The sequence below is a fragment of the Drosophila biarmipes genome, chromosome 2R (genome assembly GCF_025231255.1).
Source record: "Drosophila biarmipes strain raj3 chromosome 2R, RU_DBia_V1.1, whole genome shotgun sequence".
In the NCBI taxonomy this organism is placed as follows: Eukaryota; Metazoa; Arthropoda; class Insecta; order Diptera; family Drosophilidae; genus Drosophila; species Drosophila biarmipes.
This window is the reverse complement of record NC_066615.1, coordinates 18043075-18070114: the sequence shown is the minus strand read 5'-3', so window position 1 is coordinate 18070114 and position 27040 is coordinate 18043075. Positions and strand designations below refer to the sequence as shown.

Sequence of the window (27040 nt, the reverse complement as noted above, 5' to 3'; positions counted from 1 at the left end):
ATGAAGGATAAACCGAAGGATAATCAGAATATAGGCAGTAATAGCTTCTGAATTTTCCTAAGAACTATAGAATCTAATGCGGCTTAAGTTCAATTAAATTCAATAATACTTGGATTTCCATTTTGATTGAGGATGTACTTTCTTTGTGTTCTGAATATGCTTTCAAGATCCTTTCTTTAAGGACTTTAACACTAACTTTAATGTTGCTGCAACCTAATTATTTCAATCAATTTGCTGAGTTCCTGCCGGAAAGCAATTATCAAATGGATATGCGAGCGTTATCCGGTTTTTGTGCGGGAATGCGTGCCGTAATCCTGGCGAGGAGGAGGAGGCGGGGAGCTAAATCCGAATGCACTCGGCAGCTGCACATCTGTCGCAGGATGTGGAGGAGAGAGCGGCGCAGGAGGCGGTTCGCTGAGTGCAGAGAGCCGGTCTCTCGCTCGCCGCTCTCCCACTCTCCCGCTCTCCCGCTGACACACCCGACAGGATTACTTCGCTCGGCGATTGGCGTTCGGGCTCGTTCGGCCATGCATTCCACTTCGCCCGAGGCCCTCGCTCGAGTTGTAGGCTTCTGGTTATCGCCAGTTGTTGTTTTGGCAGCGTGCGGTTCGGTCGACGGGACACTTCGCCTGCTCTCCCCCACCAAAAAGAGGCGCCAAAAGCACTCACTTGGCAAATATCACACGAATATAGCTCAGCCAGCACGAAAGTGTTTGCCAAAATAAAGATTATTGTATTGATACAGTGCTCTATAAGTAAACATAAATAACAACAGCAAACACTCAGTGAGAGCCCCCGATCGGTGAGCAAGCCGGAGAATACCGACCGATCGTGTTGCAAGAGAGGCAGGAGAGCGGGAACAGGAAGAGCCGGCTGTCGGCTTCAGTCTTCGCGCCCTCGACCCCTCGAACACCCCTTGATTTTTGTGTCGCGAGTGCCACAGTTGAGCAAACTACAAAACTACAGAAACACACACGCCACACACGCCAGGTGTCCTGGTCGATTCTTCTGCTCGTTAGTTACCCCCTCGGTTTTTGTTTTGCTGCATTCATTCGCATTGTCCTTTGCACTGAGTAGTCCTTAGGAAAACAGCAATCCGAAACAGCTGCTTAACCAAACTTTGCCAAATGACCCTTCTTTGGATCATCGAAATCGTTTAGTTGCTCTCAATCTGGCGTAAAACCAAAATTACCCTCTGGAATCTACAGCCAAAGTTGCGAGGATGTCCGCAATTAACAGTCGAAATCAGAAAATGGAACAACAGGTAAGATTATTAAACAAAAGTTACACTTAGGGAATAAAAAAAGGCTTTGCCTTTAACAACGATTGAAGAAAACATGAAGTTGTTGTTCCTATTTGTACTTTCCAAAAAATAATTGTTTCCATACACAAATAATTTTTATTAACTGGGTTTGTAACTGGGATTGAGCAATAATTGAAATTGCCTGGATACAGTACGCCTGTTGTTACTTTAGAAAAGCTCTTGTATCTATAGGTTTGAAGTAGATCATTGATAAAGAATTAGGAGATAGTAGCCCCAGATAAGGCTGACAGCCATTCAGTACTATTTATTACAGTATTTTTTCTAGAAAACGATTGTATCTAAGCAATATGTACTTACCCTTGTCCACAATTCTTGTACCACCAAGCTCCGAGATAGTAGTCTTCATTCCTCCGATCGAATGTGGAGAATCCCTGGCCCTTGTTGCCTCCTAGAGAATCTCCAGCGGTGCCGGAGTAGGCTCCGAGGTATATCAGGGCGAATTCTGCGGACTCACTGCCAAATATAATGAGTAGTTCGTCATTAACTAACTGAAATATAAGATAACGATTACTAATCTATAAGATAACCCATTGTTTATTGACTTCCGAAACAACATTTTATTGACTTTATCAGGATCATTCGCAATTTAGTAGAAATGTGACAATAATAATTGTCAATGCTTTAATATTATTTTTAAATTTGATAACATATTTTACTGCCTATTACCAGTAAAAAAGGACACACATATATTATTTTTAAATCAAAACCAACTTTTGGGTCCCTTGAACAAGATTCCATGCCAATAAAACAGAAGTCGTAAGTTACGCATGTTAAAGTGGAACCCTTTAAAAAATCTTGAAAAACTTTTTACATTTGACCGTGGGTTAAGGCACGTTAGCAATGCCTTTTTCTCTCCTCTGTTTCCATTACCAGACGAATCGTGAAACTCTGGTGGAAATAACAAAAACCCTTAATTTCTTGGAACAATTGGGCAGAGCAGAGCCATCAGCAATGGCCGAAAGGGGCCATCAGGCAACATTCCCCGGAATTGTTCACTTTTTGCCCTCGAATCTGACCGCACTAAGTGTGCCGCCCTTCGAAAACACCCAAGTGGCTTAGCGCCTCTTTCCGAGTGGCTTTGTTGTGCCCAATTCTTAGTGGCCAGGTGGCAGTCCGTTGTCCTGGCAACGGCGTCCAAATAAATCGAAACGAAGCCTCGGTGGTGCAGTTCCTGCAGCCCGCCAGGATTGTCATTGGCCCTAATTATGTTGGGTGGCACGAAACTTCCCAACCAACCGAAAAACACCCTCCAACACCCACTGGAGCTTAAATCGAATCACTTCGATGTGGTCGAGATTGGTTGCCAAGTATTGGCAGTTGTGGATCCTTCGAGTTGGTTCGATTCCGTGCCGTGATGGCTTATAAAGCATTGAAAAGCTATTCACAGCTTGACGGGGCTCCTTAATGGAGGGACATCATGAAAGCATAATGCTGAGTCATTTACCAAACAATCGGCTGCACGACATTTTTGTTTACGAAAATTAAACCAATTTATATTTTTTTAATATTAATTGGACATTTATTCATATTAAAACAGCTTAAAAAATCGTATGAAGACATACAGTTTGTGACTGTCATTTTGAACAGCTTATTTAAATCGTTCCCCGAGGTTGGTTTATTAACTGATAATTGGTATATAGTTTAATAATAATAGCCTATGAATATCTAGCAAATAAGTGGGAAGTATTATTTTCCCGAGGGAAGCTCTTGTGCCTTGACTACAAACACCATTAATCTCTTTGAGCAATCGTTTTGGGTCATTTTCTCAAGTTAAGGCAAACAGAAATTTACGTCTGTCATAAAAAAGGAAAAGTGTAGCAGCAAAAGAAGGGGCGGTTGGGGCCAATTTACACTTGGCATAAATCAACAGGAAGATATATGGCCGCCGACTCATAAAGTGGTTGCTAAATATACACAAAGGATTAATAAAGCCCTCGGCCAGGACTTCCGCTAACCCAGAATATATTGTTGGTGTCCTGCGTAACCATGGGCAACTGTGACACACAGACAGGATACTCGGGACACAGTCAGACAACCGACAACCGACTAAAAATAAGAACAATACCACTATTTGGTATTGTTTTCATGTCTGCGTCGCCACGTGGAATACCATTAACTGGGGAGGCCTGGGGCCACCAAGGGGGCAAAATCGATGCCAGCCCGGCGACGGGTACTCGAGCTCCACGAGGAACTAAGCCACAGGGTAATGCCGAGTAATAAGTCACACAATTGTTCGCTCTTCCCACATGTGAGCATGTAATACTCGGTTTCCCAATTCACTCAAGCTTCTTCACGCGAACCGTAAAAAAAACATTTCGGACCAAAAACGGATATGACGCACCGCCTTCACTTGCTACATCTCCATGGGTACTTTAGGGTGAACCTCGGGGATAAAATAATAATATTTTATTTAATAATGGGTGCCAACCTATTATCAGGTTTTGTGAAGAGAAACTGGTATCCAAGCAGGAAAACAATTTATTTAATTATTATGAGTTAAGTGCTTAGGGGAATTGGTAAGCCATTCATTAGAAAAAAAACGTGAAAATAAAAATAGTTTTACAATGAATCATATTAGTTTATTTTAACACCCTATAAAAAATTATTACCTTTATTTTAATAATATATTACTATAATATTGGGTACCTACCATTCATTTCTGAAGAGATAGGCACTATTAATAAGGTTTTTTTTAATCGATAAGGTAAATTACAAATGTCAATAAAATAAATAAAAAAAGGCAGCTTTAACATTAGCAAATTTTTAATAGCCTTTTTCAAAACATATTGTACTGGTTTTCGTTTTACAATAAACTAATCCTATCTTCATATTTAGTTTATTAAAAGTTGTTAATATTTTAGAAACGAACCTGGTCCACTCTAGGGTATTAGCCTTGCTTCATTTAGCTTTTCGGCCTTCGCCCTTTGTTTCAATCCTGTAATTTGCGTTCTGTTGCTTCAGGTCCGAGGTTCTTGACCCAAGGAAAGCGAAATGCCGGCCATAATGAAGTCGAATTTTACCAAACTTCTCGGCGGTTGACCATCAAAGTCAGGACTTTAATATTTAATAAGTCTCGAAACGGGATGAGACGACGTATTAAATGTCGATTTGGAGCTGTCATTAGGAATTGATTGATTGTTTTGTTGAGAGCTATTTTATTTCACTGAAATAAAATACTCTTGAGGGTTTCTAAGAAAAAAGACAGCAACAAGTTGATTAACAATTTTGTGGTAACTTGCCAGTCACCAATTTTCCTGGCTGACCCCTGGTAGAAGTGGAAAAAAACGGTTTCACTTAACCTTTTCCCCAGGCCAGCATTGTAGAGAGAGTTGAAAATATCCTGTGATGTTTTATAATTCATGTCGGGCTCTTTGCCAACATTTCGCACCTAAGCCCCCTAAAATCCCGAAAGATTTTCACATAAAATTCCTCAAAGGAAAATGGCAGCGGGGCATGGAAATTCCAGGATGAAAAGAAACCACGTATTGAAACGAACTAAGAACAAAGCGGAGCACTAAGGTTTTTTGGGTAATTCATTTTCAATTAGAGCCAGCCAAATTTGACATATATACTAATGGCTGGCAATAAATTGCAGGATAAAAGCTTTTTCATCAGCTGTGTTGGCTTTTCAGCAGGTCTTATTTCAGTTTATGCTCCTGCCACTTTTATATGGCTCTAAACTGCAGTTGGCAGTTGCCAGCTTAGTGGACAAGCTACAGACTGCAAAATGCATTACTCACTGGAAACTTTAAACTTCTGGTCACCGAAAGAGGGACATTACTCAAGAGACAGGAAGAATTCTATGGATCGTTCTAAAATATTGTGGCAATAATAGAAAAAAATTCAAAAATAAATCTATCAGTTAGAATTACTTAGTTTTATTAATTTAAATTGGAACAGTTGCTAAAAAACATACAAAGTCCTTTTCATTAGAAATCGACATTAAAATGGATATAAACTTATTTTGTGAAAGTGAAATCATTTAAAATGCAATGTGTAATAATTAAAAGTATGGTTCCTTTTTTATATTTTTTTCGTAAATTATTAAAACTACATGTAATCATGAAATCATATTCAATTAATGTTCAATCATTGGTGTGCCATGTTTTAAAATGTAAATTGCAATACAAAACATTTTTTCGTGTTATATAATACTTGTTTCGTTTCCAAATAAATATATATTATGTTGAAAGTGAATTTGCGTTTTTTTCTGTAAAAGTTACCCCACTTTAAATGTATTTTTTAACAATAAAAACTATTTTTATTTTTTTGGTGTAAGAAAGGAAATTTGACCATTCATAAATTTAAAATGGATTGAATCTGTAAAATTGACACCGTTTGAAACGTATTTGCAATAATAGTATTCTTCTTAATACTATTTATATTTGCAAGCAAACAATTTATCTTGTTTTGAGTGTGAACCTCGGTTTTCTCTGTGAAAGTGTCACCATTTGAAATGTAATTTGCAACAATGAAAAATATTGTGACATTTTAGAGATCCCTTAAAAGCGGCGACATGCCTGCCGGAGCTCATTTCAATTGCAGATTCCATTAACTGCAATTTGCCGGCGAGTCGCACCGAGGGCTACTGCAACCGTGGGCGGAAAACTCGATTCAATTTATCAGGCGCAAAGTTTCGGCAGCACCATCAGCCACTCCGGGGAAAGTTTTGCATATGCAGGATTCGCGGAGCAGGGGCAGGAGCACTCCGCACGTTGCAAATTAATTACATCCCAGGGAGCTGACAACTTTCCGCGTGGTTTTTCGGCGATTTCGCAGGCTAAACAATTTGCTTCCATTGCAAATATAAATAAATCCGTTTTAATTGCCAAACTTGTGCAGCAGCCTTTCTGGAGGTGCTTATAGTTGTCATAGTTATTTTAATATTTCACATATTTTAATATTGAGCAAACATAAATGCGACATATTTTATTGCACGAATAATTGGCAGCCAATGCACAAAAGAAAGCTTTTTCCACTGAATTTCAACCTATAATATGAGAAAAATATAATAAAGGTTTTTTCTGGGAACACCGTTTTTCAAAGTGCATACCAAAATCATATACCCACATTTTATTCAGGATATTTAAAAAAATAGTTTATTGCTTTTTTTTAAAACGAATTGTTTTATATATTGATTGCATTTTAATCATTTTTTTGCGTATTTAAAAATTACCAATTAAATTGAAATGTCCTTAACTAATAATTAAAAATACGTGGAACGCAGTTCTTTCTACGTCTAACCCAAAATAATATAATTTTTTTAAATTAAAATAAATTAAGAAATATAAGTATGAAAATATAAAAAAGATTTTTAAAAACATTCCAGGAATTAGGTATATTTAATGACAATACAAAAAATTAACAAATATTCCGAAACTTTTTTTAAGCAATTGGGTACTTACGCAAAGGAACCTTCTTTTCAGTGTACTGAAAAATAACCAATTAAATTGAAATGTCTTTAATCGCCTTTTGCACAGTGGTTGTGTTGTGGTGCGCTGTCACACGTGTGGTTTGATGTGGTTTGCTGTGGTTGCTGCAGCGGAAACTGCAGCTGACAGTTTGCCGAGCTCACGTCACTGATTAAGTGGTCGGGCGGTCTGTGGTTCATTCTTTCCCAGCCGGAATCCCTGACCAGGCCGTCCACTTTTTCCTCCACTCTCGCAACTGCAATCAAGATGGCGTTTCCGGGCTTTACTAGCATTTCAATAAGAATATTCCGAGCTTTATAAGCATTTCAACAAGATTTTCGACAAAAATTAAGGAATATTTGTGAAATTCTGTTTCTAAATTGTTTGCCATGCCTGATTTAATATTTATGCAAATTCCGTTTGCCCACAACATTGGGGCGATTATTGGCACTTGTCTTTTTCAATTGGAAACTAATTAGGCCAGCTATCTGGTCGACTAATTGAAATGCATAAAGGTATGAAAATAATACGACCAATGGCCATGAATATCAGAGGTGATTGCTGAAATCCAATAATGGTTTTATGTGAAATTAAAATGGAACTGGGAGCGAGGAGAACGTTATTACAAATGGCTTGGAAGTGGAAGTCGTTCACTTACTTTGCTTTATTACAATGTCATATCTTCGTCATTGGAGACCCAACTTGTGATGTCCTTTCCCAGTGTCCTTCACTACGCTTTTCTTCAGCGATTCAGGTGGGTGGTGGGAAAAACGAGGGGAAAAGGTGGCCCCCAATCACTCAACTGAGATTTACCTCGCCGCCTTTCTTCCTGTCGCCCCACAAGAAAATGTCCGAATGGACTTTAATAGTCAGATTATTCCTTGTTGCCATCTTGCACAAGTCGTCAGATTTATGACACTTGCTTTTTGCGACAGTTTTTCTTTGCCGGAGATTAGGACTTTTTCAAGTGACTTGAGACCGTGAATGGCTGCATGGGCAACTGCTGCAAGCCCCATTGAGCCCGGCTGCGAAAGACCACTTCAATTTGCATTTAAATCAGGCATTTAAGGGCCAGAAAAGGCAAATCCAATTATTCTGCCGCCTGTGCTGTTTGCCCATGTTGCGATGACTTCTGTAATATTTATGGCAATTTCGAATTTCAACATTTGCTGCCCGAGCTGGCCCTCTGGGCAAATATTGTTTGTAGCTGTCACAAGCAAATATCTGTATTTATTTAATTTGATTTGCGTTTATTTTGGAAATTAATTGCCTGGCTGAGGGGGGAAGAACTCGTTGAGCAGCCCTCGTCGGGGAGAGTGTCCTTAGCCTTAGCATTCCGCCAAACAAGTGGACACCGTACCGGAGTTGTAAGCTAATTAAATGTTCATTATACGCCCCGTTGCCCCGCGGCTGCGTCAAGAACCGACAGACCGACATGGCTGTCCCTCAGAGAAGGAGAAATTTAATTAAAAGCAGCGCGAGAAAATCATATAAAAATGCTGTTTTCATTTGGGTAATTAAATTCCACTCCGGGTTCTATTTTACCTCTAAAGTTTCCGGTTTAAAATAATTATACCAAAAACGTTTAACTAGCTGTTTACTGATTTAAAAACAAACAGAGATGGCTTACTCTTTGGCAAACACATTTAAGCAATTTGTTTTTCAATCTACAAATTTCCTATTTCAATTGTGAACTGTGAAACCCCTAAAGCGATAAATGAATTATAAATAAATTAAATATAAACATTGTTTATTGATCTAAAGCTACTAATTAAAGCTACTTTCTAACATTATGACTTTCAAGTTTGGTATCAAATTTAATTTTCTTCCAACTGAATGGCATAATATTTTCCCAAAGCTCCAAATTTAATGTCCTGCGAATGTAACTACTGTAATCCCCGATAATGGTCTAGTTTTTAAATCGAGACAGAATCGTGGGTGGGCCTATGAAATCAAGGCAGCCATGAAACATTTATTGCCGTCGACTTTTCGGCGCTGGTGGCAGGCATTTGAAATAAAACGCCGGACGCCTGGCATTTTCCCTTGCGGCGATTTTCAGCCTTGTAAACTGGCAGTAAACCCAACATAAAAGAGGAAAATCATCGAACGACTGCGGAACAGGGCTTTTCCGTCCGTTTTGAATCTCCTGTGGGGAAGGTCCTTTTTTCCACTGGCTTTTCCGTGGTCGCTTATCCGCTGCATTTGGCTTTAAGCTGCTCTTAATTACACTTTCAGCGCCATTTTTAGCGGCTCTCCGGAGATTTGTGCGTTACAATTCCGGGCGACGAGCTGTCGACATCCGTAAATGGGCTTCCCTCGAGCTTTCAGGCGAAAAAGAACCCTTCGTATATATTTTATGTGTGAAACAAAAAGAAATCAGCATAAATGTATTTATGGAGTGTTGGCTTTCCGGTCACTAACTTTGGATGGCCCCTCGAAGTGTGCAACAATTAACTTGCCTAAAGTGCTTCATCTTGGCCCCGCTTACTGCGCCCACTTTTTCCCGCTGGCAGGATCCTGTGGCTCCTGTGGCCTGTGGCCTGTGGCCTATGGCCCTTGACCCCCCGCCTCTCATTTGCGGCCATCGCCTGATTTTGATTGTTTGCTTGGTCGTGGTCCCACTGTACCGCCCCCCTGCGCCACGCCCCCCGCTGCCAGCTAATTGTGGTTAACCTTAAAGCAGCTCAAAACGAGAACTTTGTGTCGCCTTGGCCAAGCCCATCGGAATGAATTTACCCCGAAATTACCGCCTCTATTCCCTGGCCTAATTAGTGGTAGATTTGTTTGGCTGTTTCCACTGAGATTTGATGCCGGATAAAGCCCACTCTGTCAATTTGTTGGGCCTGGCAACAGATTGGTGTATTTAAATTGGGCAAACATTAGTTAAAATTGTTTATCTGGTCGTTTGGATAGATAGTAAAAAAGACTAAATATACAAATAAACATCCTATGGTTTATTTTCAGTTGTTTTTATGACAATAAAATCATTATCAGCTTGAATTTAAAAAAAAAAACATACCTTAAAGATTTCTAGATTTCCCATATAAAATCACTTACTTGCTTTAAAAGATTTTTACTAAATGATAAATAACAAAAATGGAACTGAAATCAATTTAGTAAAAACTAAAGATTGTTGAATTCCTCGCTTTGCGTCTTTTTTTTTTAAATAATGAAACCATTTGCTGTTACTTCGTTTAAAGAAAAAGGGCTTCTATAAAAGCTAAACACATAATAAAAATCCCCGCCTTAAGATTGTTAGATTTTCCATTTTCTGATATATTTTAGAGACAATAAAATCATGGGCTGTAAATGCCAGACATGACATTCATTTGCATAAGTCAAGGGGGCCACCGATTTCTATCAGTCTTCGATGAAAAATCAATTGCCTCGAATAATGTAAGTAGAACGTTGGCAAAGGACCTTTGCATACCACAAAATAAGTTTGTGTGGAAAGGTTTTCCCGGAATCGAGGAGAAGTGGTCAAGGCAAGTCCTCAACTTTCACCTTAATTACACGAACCGCAAGTGGAAGGCCAAACTTAGACAAAGGCACTATCATTGAAATTGGAACGCGGTCTGTCAAGTTGGAAAAATCGAAGGTTCCACACGCGTGATTGATGGGTGTGCAGGGAGTTCTGTGTTGGCTCAAAGAGGTGGGAACTCGTCCTGCTGCTGTCCTCTTCATTTGGCAGGGACAAGGCAATGTCCCCGTCACTCACTCACTCATTCAGTCATTCACTCACCCACCCATTCATTCATCCATTCGCTCACGGGGCCATTCAGGCATGTCAGCGTTCAGGTTGGATTAGCTCGATTATCGTTAGGCTCCCCATAGAGCACCATTTCTCCGCCCGCCACCCATTTTCAACCCTCCCATTAGTTTGCACCTGTAGTTTGCTTAGTTCTTTGACGAGCTTTGGTGCTTTGAATGCAGGGACGTGTCTTTTGACTTTCAGCTGGAGAAACTACCTTTTAATTAAACAAATAGTTCATAAATTTAAAATAATTTATTTTTGTTGGAATTTTTAGTCAGTTTATTTAAAGTATTCCGTGTTATATTTTATAAAAAAATAGCATACAATACTACAATATCGATTTTATTAAACTTAAAACTATCGATGACACTATCGATACTATCGATTGTTTTAAAAAGTTTGCTTTCAGCGCCTTATCGATAGCAAAGCTTGCTTCGTTCTCAGTTAAGCTAAATTTAAATTCTTTTTACCAATTTCTTAGTGCAACATCCAACTGCAACTCCTGCCACTTTGCACTGAACTGATTTCCACGTAATCCCCTTAAGCCCCCCCTTTAACAGCGCCCCTGACTGGTGCGTTTTTTATCGATTCAGCGGGGCTCTGGTTCCCCTACCCCCCTTTTCTGTTTGTTTTGACACTGAACCACAAACGCAATAACAACCGCTGGCAAAGGAACGCCCCTTGTCATGTCGCAACGTTCCACACGTCGTATGCGCGATTGCAGTTCAATCAATCCCATTTCTTTTTCTCCCCCCAGCAAAGAGGTCTAATCTCTTCTTTATGCAGTTGCCTCTGACAACGACATTTGTGTTCCTGTCGATGGCAGGTAAACAAAAGCAGGCCGAGATTGCCCATTAACGATGTCGAATCAAAATTAATGATTTGCCAGTGACATATGACAATCCTATTGTCCGATTCACCCAGCCATTAATTCAGCTCCGATAAGGCGGTATTAATGGGTAAAGTAATTTGTTAAACACACAAGCTGGAGAATTAATTGGTTGGTGTAATTTACGTGACTGCTTTAATATGGAAACCCAATCAAAGTCCCTAATGACATTTGCATATTATAATCGAATGGCGTCGTTCCTTGCAAAAGGGAAATTCATCGAACGTGAATGCTTGCTCAGTCGTCCGCTCAGTCATCCGTCAAGGACCCAAAGGACGATGGAGAACTATTCAAAAATGAGATATTGAGTGCGCACACACAAACAGCGGATTGTGGCCCATTGTTATCGCCCCCTCGTCACTCATATCGCACTCTCTATAAGGTGGAAAAAATGAAATTGCACATCGAATTCCGCTTTGAATACGCGCGTTAGGCATTCGACTTGAGAACATGACATGACAGCAGCGAGCCAAAGTCGAGGAAAAGTCCTGCAAGTTGGCATTGCAGCTGCCACAGCGGCAACATGCGATAGTGTTGCATGTTGCAGCAGCGACTTTCGAGGAGTTGCTTTTATTGATAAAACTTTGGCCCAGGGACGCCAAGGCAACGATATCCTTGTGTTCGGTATCCTTGTTTGCATACTATGTGTGTGAAAAAGGATGCGTGTCAGCAACTACTTCTGAAGAGCCGCTCATCCTTGAGGCCATCAATCAAAACGTACGAGTATATCTGAAATCGTTGTTTATTTACGACCTTAGCTGCATGATTTATGTGTTGCCATAATATCCTGGAACTGCAGGATGTGTCTCACACTTAAATTATTCAATTCGAATTGCCACCTAATAAGCTGTAATCCAACTGATTAGGACAAGCGGGCTGTCTGCCATTAAAATAATTACTGTCTGCTTAAAGCTGTCGTCACTTGGTGAATGCCACTGCCGCAGTTTCAAGGGTGCGTAATCAGGACTACGACTTGCAGATGCAAGGGAAACTTTTCGTACTCAAGGCAGCGGGCCCTGCTCTAAGTGGGCTACAATTTGGCGCTCAAGTTTCGCCCGCACTGAAGGAAAAGCGGAAATGCTGCCTCTGTAATCTCTGACTGAGTAACAAGTTGAGGAATGTTTACTTAAAGCCGGGCCAGCTGGGATTCGTCTCTGCTGTCACCATAATTAAATCACAATTTGGCCAAGCCAGTTGAATCGCTGGCCACCATGCTTTGTCATAATTGCAAGTGAATTAGCAAATCCCTCCCTGGGGGCATGTGCTTAAACGGTTGTGACATCCAGCCCATCCTCACCCACTCCCTCGCCATGAATATTCAATCGAATGGCTTGCTGCCCGACGACAGGCCGTATTCATTGGCATTAAATGTGTTCAATGGGTATGGCAAATGTGGCGGGGAATGGCGCTTGGAGGTTGGAAATTGGGGGAGCGAGGCTGGAGAAGGAGCTTTCCGATTCCCTTGTGGCCCGTTGATGGCTCCATCCGTCCGGTCCCGCCGGACGTCGAAAGTTTCACTCGCATTCGCAGTCAGATTGCCATTTCCCAGCTACCGCAGTCAAAGGCACACATAAGCATATATTGGAAGTTTCCAATTGCCTGTGAAATGCCATAGCAGATTTTCCCCCCTGCCCCACATCCTGCCCCTGCCCATGTTGACCAAAAAGTCCAATTTCTTTCGCAAAATTAAAGAAAAAGAAGGAGAATTTGTACATATTTGAACTAAATCCGCTTAAGTTAAGAACCTTTGACAACAGTTTTTTGGGTTACCTTGACAATATGTTAGGGTTTTATTCGACATGGGTTTTTCTTTCAGCCAAGAGAAAGCTTGAAACTTTTATAGAACAAATAAAATAGGTATATTACACATACTTTTAAGAAGTGTTAAAAATTTAAAAATGAGATTAAGAAATTTAAAATTATTCTTCCTTTAGTTATTTCTTGTAATACATTTAAACAAGTACTCACCATAAACATGCTCATAGAACAAATAAAATAGGTGTTGTATGGCAAAAGCTAAAAAAAATGTTTTGGCAAGTAAAAGATTAAAGACCCTTAAGATACTTTTTATTATTTTCTTTTTTGAAATAAAAGAAAACAAGCATTCAGCATTAAGATTTTTATGTCATAGCTTCCGTCGGTTTTTATTTATACTTTCTGAGACAACTTTAAGCTTCCTCTCTAGAGCTACTCACTACTAAATCTACTTCCCACATGGTATTTATCTTTTGCTCCTCCACCGCAAAGTCTCCTGCCATTTGTCGCCTGCTTTTCGCAGCAACTTTGTTTATATTCCGCACAGTTTTGTCACCTTAAGGAACTCAGCTCAGAGACCGAAAAAAGTCCTACAAATCCCATGCCAGGACCTCACCTCGGCTAACCTCACACAAAAACTTTGGCTCGAAAAAGCGTTTTTGCCATGCAACAGGAATGAGCCCAGATTTTGCAGTCATTTTTGTGAAAGAAAATTTATCTAGCCAAAGAGCAGCAAGAGGGAAAGTAATATCTCGTAAGTAGCAAATAAATATGTGAGGCTGTCGGGAACAGAAGGAGGATTTCCATATTGAGAGCGGGGGAAATAAAAACGGAAAGCGAATAACTCTGCCGATAGACCACGACCAGCGGAGCTCGTAAAACTTAACTGGGGAATGGGGCAGGATGTGTGTCTGGGCTGGGGAGACGCTCGTCCTTCGTATGTATTATTCGCCAGGACACGGAGAGATGCAAGGCACGTCTACATACGTATGTGTGCCTCGTTTAATGTGCCCACAATACGAGAGTCCTCAAAAGGCAGCAGTTTTCGGGGACTTTAAACTGGAAACGACTGCAGATGCTCATTCGCCATTCACTTAAAAAACGAGAGGAGGCTGTTAAAAGTGGGCGGAGCAAAGGCAGGGGGCGTGGCATCTGGTTAAATGATGAAACAAAAGAGCCGGCTACAATTTCGGCTGAATACCTTGGAGAATTTCTGCACCCTTTGCAGGTCTTTCAACGGCTTCGTGGTCAACATTTTCGTTCGAACAAAGGCTTACACTTTCATTAATTAAAATTTTTTCTTTTCGGCTACTTTCTCGCAACTTAAGCTTATTCCAGTTGAGCTTCAAACTTTGTGGACTGAGTCGTATAGAGCTGTAAAAGCGATAGAATCTCTGAAAGTTGCCTTGCCAGAACCAACGCGTTTTTTTTTTTTTAGCAATAAAAATATTTTTGTAACCAGTTGCAACTGTGTGCACTGGGTGAAAGCAAAACTTTTTCAATTTTGCATTTTTATTCGCAGTTTTATATGCGCAGCATGAGCATGGTACACATTCGATATAGAAATATGATTTTTGTTTTTATATTTTACACAAGAACATCTCTGCAGAGAAATGGAACTCATTTTTCGTAACTGCTCGTTACCTTCGTGTTCACCGCCGCAACTTACAATTATTGGAAAAAGAGGGGAGGAGGGTGAAAGTTGCTCTGGAGTTAACAATGCGTGAAGTAATTTGAAAATGTGGCTTTTATTAAGTTGGTAATATTCAGGAAAAGTTTTCGTTTTCCTCGGTATTTCATCAACATATTTAATGCAGATTATTTAGGGTAGGCACAAGAATGGTGGTCACTTAAGGTTAATTATTCGAATTATTCCACATTTGTGCTACCTGCATGAATTAAGGAGAAGGCCAGATCCATTAATATTTGGACTGCCAGCACCTTTGCCTTTCTGCACCCATCTTATCCCTATGCATGTAGCTCCTTGCAAACAGCCATGGGTCAGGCAGCACATAGTATGGAGAAAAGTCTACAAATACACTGATGGAAAAACGAAAAATATATGTTTTAACTCTGTTGAGCTCCAGTCTGATTAGGAGGTTTCCTTAATAAGATTTGCTTTAATTATCCTTCCAATATAAAATTTAAATTTAAATTAATAACTCAAAAATTGTCTACTTTATTTTATACACTTTCGATCCAAAAAATCGTACCGTATTCGAAACCTTAGACTTAAGCGCTGTCAAAGATCTTAAAGGTGCGCGCGCACTAAAGCGGTGTGACGCGGAGCGGCGCGGCATAAGGAAGATATGTACATTCAACCGAAGTTGTCCGGTCGAAAAATGCAAGCAAACGCAGGTATTCGCCTCTGACGATTGATCGATAGCAGCCGAAACATCCCGAAAATAGCACCGCTTTAGTATGCGCTTATGCCTCCTCTAAAGTAGTTTCTAACCTTGTAAACTTATGGATTGTTTTTGAAATATCCTTTAAAACAAGAAGTAAGGAATATTAATTTGGTAAACCTAAGATGATATCTCAGCATGAAGCCGGAAACAAAGATATTACCAAACTAAATACTACGAATTAAATACATCAGAGTAATTTAACAATAGTTATTCCCGGTGTACGTCCGTTGTACTCTCACATGGTCTTCGTATTCATATTCCCGTGGCAACAATAGCCGGGCAACCAATTCAGTCGTCGCCACCTGCCAGCTTTTTGTGTTTGCTCCGCGCAAACAATTCTCGCCGAGCACTCGCCGGGGAATGCGGTGCATGTGGCTCCTGGGAATCGGGAGCCGTGCTCCGTGGGACACACGGAAGGAGGTCCTGGCAGGCGGACACATGGACACGGTGGCATCCGATTTGACCTTTCCACGGGACGTGGGCTGCCGGGCGTTTGCTCAACGTCCCGGTGCAGGTGCAGGAGCGTGAACCGGACCTGCCACCCTGGAGGGTGTGGGCTGCGGAGGGGCTGGTGGCACGGAGCCTTGGCGCTAACGAGTGAAGTCATGGACTTTCTGCCTGTCAGCCTTGTCTCCTCCATGCGGCCACATACCTTCCGACACCCGCAAATATGTGTAACAAAGGATTGCAGGCGCCGCGGGCTGTGTTACTTTGACTTCACGGCACAGTGGTTCAGCCCTTGTTTACCTTCAGTTGAAAAATAAGTAAATGTGCAGAAAATGTATATTTAAGTCTCACAGTCTTACTACGATACGTGTGTACACTGATGTGTTATTAGAGACATTTAATATTAGTAAGTTAATTTATGTAAAGTATATTGTCTAGACGGGCAAAGGAAAATAGCTCTGCCCAGTCGCTGCTTTAGCCCTAAGCTTTTTGCAAATGATTGTAAGTGAAAGGCATTTACATTCTTTTAAGATTTTAATCTGACTTAAATATACTCAAAAACAATTGCAATTTTGAGGTGTAAGGACCTCTGCCACTTTTCTGAAACTTAACTTGATAATTCCTAAATAGAACCTATCTAAGTTTATTATATTTCAAGGGTGCTTAGTACGTAGCCCAAGGTATCATCGCTATTGTTTTCTATTCCTTTTCACTTATTCAGTCACTTGCCCCTTGTCACATTTCACTGCATACTCCCGGGCGCTCACCCACACACTCGCAGCCAAGCTCACACATGGACGCTCTCACACACACACATACACAGCGACGCAGTCAATGTCGTTTGTTGTTGGCTTTTGTTGATATTCTTGTTATTCTTCGGAATTCGCCAACAAAGGGCGGCCTGCAAGGGGGGGAATTACACTAAAAACGTAACTAATTTGCGCCCGAGGATCTCACGCGTCTCAAATGTATTTTGCGACAGGACTTTGGGTCCTTAAGTGGCTTTGTCGAGACTTGAGGAGTTTGTCAGTGGGCTTGTGGCTGAGGAATTTGCACTTGTCAGGCCCCCGAAGACGGAAATCAAAGTGCTTGGCAGCCACATCGAGGCAAAGAGGAGCAAAAATATGTGCCAAGGGGTCGAAGGCCGAAGACTGGGGAAAGCCGCAGCAATTTTCCTGCTCCCATTTGTTGCTTTCCCTGCGGTTTTCCGACACCCAACTGCAAACTCGCACAAAGGAAGCCACGAAGGCCAGTAGGCTACATGCAATCATCGGCAGGATAGTCATTAGATATGGTACAATGTAAAGGAACTTAAGGATTGGAAACCAATAAAACTATAGGTTTTGCTTAGTTTCTTTCATTAATTTTTACCCCAGGATATAACCAAACTTTTTATATCTGTGTACAAATATCCCTAAAATACTTTTCTAGCTTGGTCGTTTGATTTTTCTTCGCTTTCTTTGCAAATCCCTACGATTCAGTGGATCTCGAAATTAATCTGTTCCTTAGTCAAGCCGGAAATTAAATTCACCTGACCTTAAACACACGAGCTCAAAGCTAAAACGAGCAAAAAAGGGCAGAGGAAAACATGCTCATTACACTTTTATTACAACCGCATATCGAGCAGCATGTTCAGCCATGTGTTAATCTATTTACGAGACCACATAGAAAGTAAAACATACATGACTGTGCAAAATGAATGTTGAATAGCAGTCAAAAGCTGCCAACTTTCACCGCCGGAAGTTGGCCATCTCACAGTTTCATATGCACTTTTTCTTTTATTTGCCGTCTAAACTTTGTTTCAATTTTCGCCTCGTCGGCATGGATCAACTAGTCAAATTTATTTATTTTTTTTCGCACGTTAAATTTTTAAGTTCCTCTGGGAAATGTGAAATGACTAACAGCAAAATGCGTTTATCACTTCGTGAAAGAACCGCTCTATGATAGAATGCTGTTGAAAACTTTTATAGCTGCAAACAGACGAGCATTTTGTGTTGTAGCCAAATCCTTAAGCCAATGTCCGCCAGCTCCTTATCCCAGTTTGGGAACACATTTAACCGAAACCGACCCACATCCTCCGCGTTGCGATTGGGCCTGGGATTGTGTCTCCATTGTGAGGAGGACAATGCGAACATGACACGCCCGACATGGTCATGGCTTATGGCTTAATGAAGCGAGCACGTAAATGAATGTCAATATGGCCAAAACCAACAAGGGCAGCTGTGGCAACAAATAACCGGATGGAGTGGCATAGTGGCGGGCCAAAGGCAAGGGGCGGATGGCTGACGGCGGATGGCGTTGATGCCCCTCGTAATAGTTGCCACGCAGCTTTGACACCGTGGCCCCGTACTCCAGGGGTTAATGGCCGCCTCGTGGAGATGGAGATTGCCCTGGCTATAGCTATTCCCTGTTGGCCAGCCTGAAAATTGATGGGCATTCTTCCAGGCCATCGGTAATTCGATTTGGCGTGCGTGCGTGATTATAGTTGGGCCAGCGGGTTCTCCACTTGGAAAACCCTTGCCAAATTCTATTAGAGTTTTACAAAATTAGAGCGATTTACACTAGCTTCATCAAGCCTGCGTTGTACACTCGAAAAAACCATATCCAATTAAAAATATTCAGTTTAGTGTCTTAAATGTTACCTTTTTTACTTTCGTCGTACAAGTGATCATTTTCTTTGACGACCCCAATAAGTATGCTATTTTAAGATTTCCCTTTGATTAATTATTTTTTTTTCTAGAAAATAAATATATGATTCTTTTTGTACCTAAATATTACTATGAATAGGAATATGCTTCAATGAGATCAAAATTCATCAGTATGCATGTAATTTGTACATTAAACATTGTTAATCAATTAGTCATTACATTATTACATACTTATTTATCGACTTAGTTGAATAGAGTAAGTCCGAAAAAACATTAGTAATTAAAATTACATGGTTAGGTGATACTTAGTAATTAAAAACGATGCCTTGTTTTGTAATGCAACCCTAAAAAAAATAAATTATACAAAAAACGGCTTACATTTTTTAACCGCGCTTTTCTTAAACACGACTTGGAATCGCCAGCAATAACTCAAAAATTAAAAGTTAAATTTATTAAACATTTTTTTATTTTAATATGCAGCCTAGACTTTGTTTGACCGCCAGACTTTTGATGTAATGGTTATTTTGAAAATAAAATAAAAACGAAATACAAGGAAATTAAACTTTTTTTTTGTTCTCAATTATTTCTTCATAAAATAAGTTCTAGGATAAACTGAGCCAAAAATTTAATTTTAGTTTTCCAATGTGAAAAATATGTTTTTGCACAAAGTTCGTAGTTAATTTAGCGTTGAATTGGTCACGGGGCGTATGTGTGACGACGACCTCAATAAGTATGCTACAGAATTATCAGTAAACTGAACCTAAAATAAAAAATGCAAGTTTTTTAAATATTTTTAATATTTTAAAATTCAATTTAAAGGTAATGTAATTTATTTGTTATCCTTAAAAGGCAAAAAAAACAGCTAACATTTACATTTTATTTATTTTTGAACCTTTGTTTAATGAGTAGGTTTTGAGGTAATTTAACAAAAAACGTATTTTAATGTTCCGATGATTAGTTGAGCGGATTGGTGTTTCTTTTTTTGGAGTATCACGACTTTTTGATATTTTTCAAATTGTATTTTTTTTACTTACAATATATGTATCCTTGTATGAAATGTACCAATTCAATTATGTTTAATGCGTCTTTAGAAATATTAAAAAATAAAACTACCCATTCCCAAAAATCACATTCTTTTTTCCCACAAAAACCGCCGTCCTTTTAATACAAAACGTGGGTTTGCTTACGGGGCGTATGGGTGACGATGACTTCAAAAAGTATGCTACAAAACTATCACTAAGATGGGCTTAAAATAAAGCACAGATAGATATTTTTATGGCTTTTAAAAAAAATCAATTTTAAGATAATGTAATTTATTTGTTATCCTTGAAAGGCTGTGAAATCGATTACTTTTGGGCTGCAATACTTAACTTACCCCGAGTTTAAATTGAATCCCGCAATTTTCTGGCGTGTATTTGTTGCCTTTCGCCTTTTTGGCATGCGGAAGCTCACTTAAGCCGCTGTAAGACGTGCTTATAATCCTTTATGCCAAAACACATCACCAGCCAGCAGCGAGTCCTTGCCAACTCAAGGGCTGGATGCTGATGATGGGGTTGATTTGCTTGTCCTGGCTGCTGTCGTATTTGCAAACAACAAACAGGAGGCGGCAACAAAAAGCCACAATATTTGTACATTGTGATTCTGGGCTGTGTGGCTTGCTGACGCTCTCAATTTCCCTGCCATGCGAACGGGGCGTATGAGTAATCATTTTATTACGCGACCCCCGAAAGCCAGCCTCACAGCGAATATCAGTTGCCAACACATGGCGACCTTTCTGCCCTGCACGAGTGTGTGTGTTAGATGTTCTTTGTGCGCCCCAGCATTACGTATACGCAAAATTGTCTGGCCCCAAATTAAAATAAATGCGCTAAGCATGCCCAAAAAGTTGCTGAAAAACATTTGCACATTTCCTCGTTTACGACACTCCGCCTCCCAAAGCAGTATATTTTCGTTAATTTAACTTCCCGCCTAATACGAGTTTGTGTGCGAAATTGAAAAATAATAAAACCATATTATTAGGTATTAAGCAAAGGCTTAGTTAGTTCTCTTTTCAAAAGAATATATTTAAACTAATAAGCAACAAAAATTTATGGGGCTTGAAATTAAATAATTTTCTTATTCATAATAATTATTTTAATGGGTTCTTTAAATTAAAACATAAATAAATAAAAGGATAGTAGGTCGAAAATTCCCAAACAGATGTTTTGTGGAAGAATATCTTTTCGTTGATAAGTTACGTGCTTAAAATAACAATAAAATTAATATGTGTATTTAAATGGCATGATTTAAGTAGAACAAAAAGCAGCAAACTGAAATTTAAATAATTAAATAGATGACTGGGTGGTAAATTTCCAACGAGAGACGCCACATAACCATATGGCACAATAAAACCTAATGCCTCGCATCATTGACTGCTTCATCGGCTAGGAGCTCAACTTCATGCCTTCGCTGCTTTATAGTTGTTATTTATGTCGGGCCATAAACGGTGCTCCACTTCGGGTTCCCAAGCTTCCAAGCTTACCAGCCCAGCCAGCCCACCGGATCTCCCAATGCGACGTCACTCGTTTTTTACCCGCTCTGCATTTCCCCCATGGCTTCCTGTACGTGTTCGCTGCTTGAGTTTTCCTTGGCAGCCAACTGATTTCAAATTTTCACATAATCGCATTTTCCCCCATATAAAAAACAGAGTAGACCAAAAAAAGGGGGACACCTAGAGAACGTGCCTCGGGAGAGCAGATGCCTTTGAGATGCGGCCAGCAATTGAAGGAACTGCAATCACGGTGGGAAAATGGAACCCAAAGCCATATAATATAGTTATTATGGCAGAGCCACCTCCGCTCGTCCCCCTCAAAAGCAAAACAAAACGTTACGAAACTCGTAATTGAGCGAAGCGGATAAATTACACGGACGCTGACAAACTTTCACCATGTAAATTGCCCGACTGGGGGTCAGCCACCACATAAGGGGGGCTCTGATTTCTGGTCTGCCATTCCATGTCAGGCCACCCCAAGTCAATCCAATACCACACCGAGCCCACCCATTGAAGGTGAAGATTTGCGCAACACACAAAATCAAATTCATTTAAACTGTCAGCGCTGATGACGATGACGTAGGCACCACCCCAAAGCTTTCGGATCTGAATCCGTATCTGTATCTGTATCTCAAACTGTATATGTAACTGTTTCTGTAAGTGCACGAGTTTGGGGCACACGTGCATGAACAGAACGGGTCTGACCGCCGGCCAGACCAGACCGATTTCGCACTCACGCCGAGACTCTGATAGCGTGGACCCTTATCGTCGCGACCACTCGAAGATGTGGCCAGTGTCATAAATCTCGACGCAGCGATACCGATCGGCGGTCGAAAGCCCAGAGCCACAGTTGCACCGCGATCGCCGTGGAGCGCAGACATGTCGGTGTCCTGGTCGAAGACTTTCGTGGCCCTCACCGTCGCCTGGCTGAGCGCCCTGTGCCTGCTGCCCGTGGCCACCTTCTGCGACACCTCCTACTACGAGAAGTACTACGCGGCCCGTCGCTATGTGCCCCTCAAGCGCAATGCCCCGCTGCACTTCAACTTCACGCTAACCCTGCCGGATGCGGAGCAACTGGCCTCCTTCGAGCGTCCCGCCCTGGTGGGCAACCTGCCGGCATTGGGCGCCTGGCAGGCGGGACGGGCTGTGCTGCTCAACCGCACGGCCGCCCACAATGTGTGGACGGGCTCCGTGGAAATTCCGCAGAACAGCAGCGTGGAGTATCGCTACTTTGCCGCCACCGTTGGCCAGCGTGGAGCCGTGCAGATCCGCCGCTGGGAGTCGCATGTCCAGGCCAGGACCTTCAACACCACCAAGTTCCATGGCAATCGCAGCGATGAGTTTGGACTGATCGGCGGAGAGCGCAGGTTGTCGCGTGGTTGGCTCCAGGACTCCGGCAGCATCCTGCAACTGAAGGTGTTCCACCAGGCTCTCAGCTTGGAGGAGCAGCCCGCGGATGTGGAACGTGGAAAGCTGCGTCTGCGATTGCAGCCCGTGGATCCCAAGAGCCTGTCGCCCATCCTCAGTTCTGCACGCGCCAGTGTGGAGTACGCTCGAATGTCCTACGGGGACAGTAAACTCCGGGTACCGCCGGAGTACGGGGTGCCCTACGCCTCCGGCGACATCCTTATGTTCCACGTGAGCCTGGAGCAGCTGGAGCGAGTGGCCTACGTGGTGGAAGTGTACGCCGAGGACGCGGAGGAGGGCCTGGTCCGCCTGCTGGGCTACTCGCACCTGCAGCCCACCTCCTTCTCCGGCAGCGAGGGCAAGGTCTCCATGGACCTCATCTCGCCGCTCTGGCAGCGCATGGTGGGCGCTCTGCAGCTGGAGTACCTGCTCATCCGGCCCATGGAGAAGGATGGCTTCGATCTGCGCACCAGTTTCGCCCATTACTGGCGCTCCAACTGGACAGCCCTGGAGATTGGCCACCGCGGTTTGGGTAAATCCCTCACGGTCACCACCAATGCGGCTCCACTGATCGAGAACACGGTGGCCTCCATGCTGGCCTCCGCCGAGATGGGAGCAGACCTGGTGGAGTTCGATGTGCAGCTGACCAGCGACCTGGTGCCCATCATCCACCACGACTTTTCCATACGCGTCTGCATCGACTCCAAGACGCCGACCAGCCGGGATGACCTGACCGAGGTGCTGCTGAAGGACATATCGTATGAACAGCTGAAGGATTTGAAGACCTACCAGATCGTGGGCAACAAGATCGTCGAGTATCCGGCGCATAACAATGTGGAGCCGCCGGAGCAGCGACTCTTTCCCACCCTGCAGGACTTCTTCGAGCGGGTGAATCAGACCACGGGATTCGACATCGAGATCAAGTGGCCGCAGCAGAAGGCGGATGGAACGTTCGAGAGTGTCCAGACGCTGGACAAGAACCTCTTCGCGGATCGCATCCTGGCGGTGGTGCGGCGACATGGCTGCGGGCGGCTCAACGTGATTAAGAGCTTCGACGCCGACCTGTGCGCCCTGCTGCGCTTCAAGCAGCACATGTACCCGGTGCTCTTCCTGTCCAGCAGCAAGGAGAACTCCTTCACCGATCCACGGACCAGCACCGTGGAGCAGAGCGTCAACTTTGCGCAGGCCCTCGATCTGGGTGGCGTTTCGCCTAACGCCGTCTTTGTGAAGGCGAATCCGGATTTGGTGCAGCGGGCCAGGGCTCAGGTGCCCATCGTCCTGCTCTGGGGGTCGGACCTCAAGGATCGCGAGTCCATCGACTGGTTCCTGCAGCAGGGACCCACCGGGGTCATCTACGACCGGCTGGACCTCTGGCTGGGCGCCAACAGGACGAGTGCCTTCGCGGCGGAACAGGATCTACCCGGCTACTTCCAGCTGCAGTGCGATCCGGCGCCCAAGGAGCGCGAGGTCAATGCCACCATCGAGAGCATCCTGAGTAACGTTAACTTCCTGTAGTTCCAGATTTCTGTAGCGCCCCGAGCGATATTTACTACAAGCAATAAACGATCTAGAAAGGAATTGTATTAAAGTAAATACATATATATATCGATGGTTTTATCAAATTGTCTTAGCTTCGATATATAACATATTAAGAGAATTGAATCAAGTAGGGAAAAAGGTATTTCTTGGTATACACTTGGATTCACAACTCTTTTGCCATTAAACTCGGGACATTTCCCTTGATTTATGTGCACATTTTCAGCGCAACTTTTGACAGAAGCGGCTTTGTTTCTGCGCTGATGAACATGAACGTGAACTTGAAATTTAAATCTTTAATGAAATCATTGCCATCAACAGCAGCCGCTGTCCCACATGTCGTTCGTCGGGGGCTCGCACCCACATCCATTTGCATTGAGTGGGCTGGGCGGTGGATGGGGCTGATGGATCGGCTCGGTGCTCTTGCTGCCCCTTCGGCCTGATGCTGGGCCAATTACCTGCAGAGCGATTTGCTGCTTTTTCCGCCGGGGATTGGGGGTATCCATGCATATGCAAATATTCGGGCATTTATTGCGGTCATTTATCCGCTCCGTGGGTGTAAATTCTGTTTGTCAATTTGTTGCAACTTGAAACTGGGCCGCCAAATTGGATTTTCCGAAATTCGCATGCAAATTGCTTAGAGTCGCTTGGAAAATCACAATGAAACTGCGGTTATGCCGTAGCAAACCGGGCTATCAGCAGATAAAGAACACTTGAAACCGTAATTATTTGATTTATTATCGCACACATTACCTTAGGTAGCTTGCAATCTACGAAATCTCTGAGTGATTTACGCTTGCAGTGGAGTAAACAATATTTATTCTTCGGGTTTTGATCGCTTGCAGCGCCAGCTGATGGAGGCCTACATCCGGCAGAAGAGGGCCTCGCCGGGCATGGTGCAGGCCAGTGATCTGCAGATCAACCGGCCGATGTCCGGCATGCGGAGCAACAGCCGGGAGCTGCACGCCTACGATGGTCCGATGCAGTTCATCAGCTCACCCCAGAATCCCGACCAGATACTGACCAACGGCAGTCCCGGAGGCATCGCTCCGGTTGCCATCAACACCACACGCAACCACTCGAACAACATGCGCAGCCTGAGCACCATCAACCAGGAGGGTAAGTGGCCGTACACTCGAAGAAAAGGTATTGCACTTTGATACATTGGCATTTGTTGTTAGGTCCAAATATTGCATTATATGAATTAGTTTCTTACTTAGTGTACATTTGACATTGGGTTGCACTCTTACAGCTGATCTTATAGAGGAGATCTCATCGCACGAGCTGGAGGACGAGGAGAGCAGTCCGGTGACCGTGATTGAGCAGCAGCAGCCAGCCTCCCACAGCGCCAACTCGACGCAGTCGCAGAAGCCGCATGCCCGCCAGCACTCCTTCAGCGACAACCTGGACGAGGACGACTACACCAACCGCAATGTGGCCGGAGCAGCGCCAGTGCGTCCCGCCGGAATGGCCTCGTCGCCGTACAAGGATGCGACGCTGGACGGCAGCACCAATGGAACGGGGAACGGGACTGGCGGCGAGTCGGAGGGGGATGTCATCGGGAACATCGACCAGTTCGTGATGCAGCCAGCACCGCAGGGAGTGCTCTACAAGTGCCGCATCACCCGGGATCGCAAGGGCATGGACCGGGGCCTCTTCCCCATATACTACTTGCACCTGGAGCGGGACTACGGCAAGAAGATATTCCTGCTGGGCGGTGGGTCAATGGATACTCCATCTTCTCCAGAGTCCTCTCAACCAACAACGATTTATTTTCTCAGGTCGCAAGCGCAAGAAGAGCAAGACATCCAACTACATAGTCAGTTGCGATCCCACGGACTTGTCCCGCAATGCCGATGGCTTCTGCGGCAAGCTCCGCTCGAATGTGTTTGGCACGTCCTTCACCGTCTTTGACAATGGCAACAAGGAGAGCACGGAGAGTCCCAGGCTCGACCTGGCCGTAATCATTTACGTAAGTACTAGCAGTTACCTGTTATCACATGGCAGCTCGAAGAAGAAAACTTACTTTGTAATACCATTTTCAGGACACCAACATACTGGGATTCAAGGGACCTCGCAACATGACTGTAATACTGCCGGGCATGACTGAGGATGATCAGCGTGTCAAGATCAGTTCAGCGGATCCCAAGCAGCAGGGCATTCTCGACCTGTGGAAGATGAAGGTGAGCGGATGAGGACAGTGCCAAAAAGTCAAATATTAATTAGGGCCACTTTACAGAACATGGATAACATCGTGGAGCTGCATAACAAGACGCCGGTGTGGAACGACGAAACGCAGTCGTATGTGCTCAACTTCCACGGACGCGTCACCCAGGCGTCGGTGAAGAACTTTCAGCTGGTCCACGACTCCGACCCCGAGTACATTGTGATGCAGTTCGGTCGCACCTCGGAGGACGTCTTCACCATGGACTATCGCTACCCCCTGTGCGCCATGCAGGCCTTTGCCATAGCCCTCAGCAGTTTCGATGGCAAAATAGCCTGCGAGTGAGCTGGCTTGGTCCCCGGCCTGGCCCGCTGCCTTATGTACAGCTATATCTCTGGAGATCAGTCAGATCGTTCTTGCGAATAGTATCGAAAATCTAGTCAGGCGAGGAAGATTGTCGGGATTGGTGGAACATCGTTGATATAGGATATGTAGTAGCTACCATTATATGTCATTTAGTCAGAATGTGCTCACCGATTTTATAGGAACAAGACCCAAACTTTGTAAATCTTAATGTGCCCCCTAACTTGGTATAAGTTCACTTGTAAGCGAATCGAGGTAGATATCATTTAAGTTAAATATCAATTTTATAATCGGCATATAGCAGAAAATCAAGGAATGTAAACTAATTAAAAGGCGACTACTATTTGTCTGTTAGATATTACTACCTACTTGTGTTAAGCTCTAAATACAGCCATAAATAAAAA

General features: G+C 43.0%; 2 protein-coding genes across 2 annotated transcripts; both read left to right on the top strand.

Annotated features, from left to right (window-relative positions):
• The first annotated feature begins 612 nt into the window (after window positions 1-612).
• On the top strand, window positions 613-27040 carry LOC108022906 (protein king tubby). The gene is made up of 6 exons (XM_017092111.3): window positions 613-1264; window positions 24955-25228; window positions 25362-25826; window positions 25891-26081; window positions 26155-26292; window positions 26349-27040. The coding sequence occupies exons 1-6, from the start codon at window positions 1223-1225 to the stop codon at window positions 26616-26618; spliced, it is 1380 nt and encodes a 459-aa protein (XP_016947600.1). The 5' UTR covers window positions 613-1222; the 3' UTR covers window positions 26619-27040.
• LOC108022905 (glycerophosphocholine phosphodiesterase GPCPD1) lies at window positions 21879-24176 on the top strand. Its single transcript, XM_017092109.2, has one exon. The coding sequence runs from the start codon at window positions 22046-22048 to the stop codon at window positions 24086-24088; it is 2043 nt and encodes a 680-aa protein (XP_016947598.1). The 5' UTR covers window positions 21879-22045; the 3' UTR covers window positions 24089-24176.

What these genes read in the sequence shown, in the direction of transcription:
- LOC108022905 (XM_017092109.2), top strand. Translation starts at nt 22,046, where the DNA reads ATGTCGGTGTCCTGGTCGAAGACTTTCGTGGCCCTCACCGTCGCCTGG.
- LOC108022906 (XM_017092111.3), top strand. Translation starts at nt 1,223, where the DNA reads ATGTCCGCAATTAACAGTCGAAATCAGAAAATGGAACAACAG. An exon ending in GAAGATATTCCTGCTGGGCG is followed by an intron (nt 25,827 to 25,890) that starts GTGGGTCAATGG and finishes TTATTTTCTCAG; the next exon opens with GTCGCAAGCGCAAGAAGAGC. An exon ending in TCGACCTGTGGAAGATGAAG is followed by an intron (nt 26,293 to 26,348) that starts GTGAGCGGATGA and finishes GCCACTTTACAG; the next exon opens with AACATGGATAACATCGTGGA.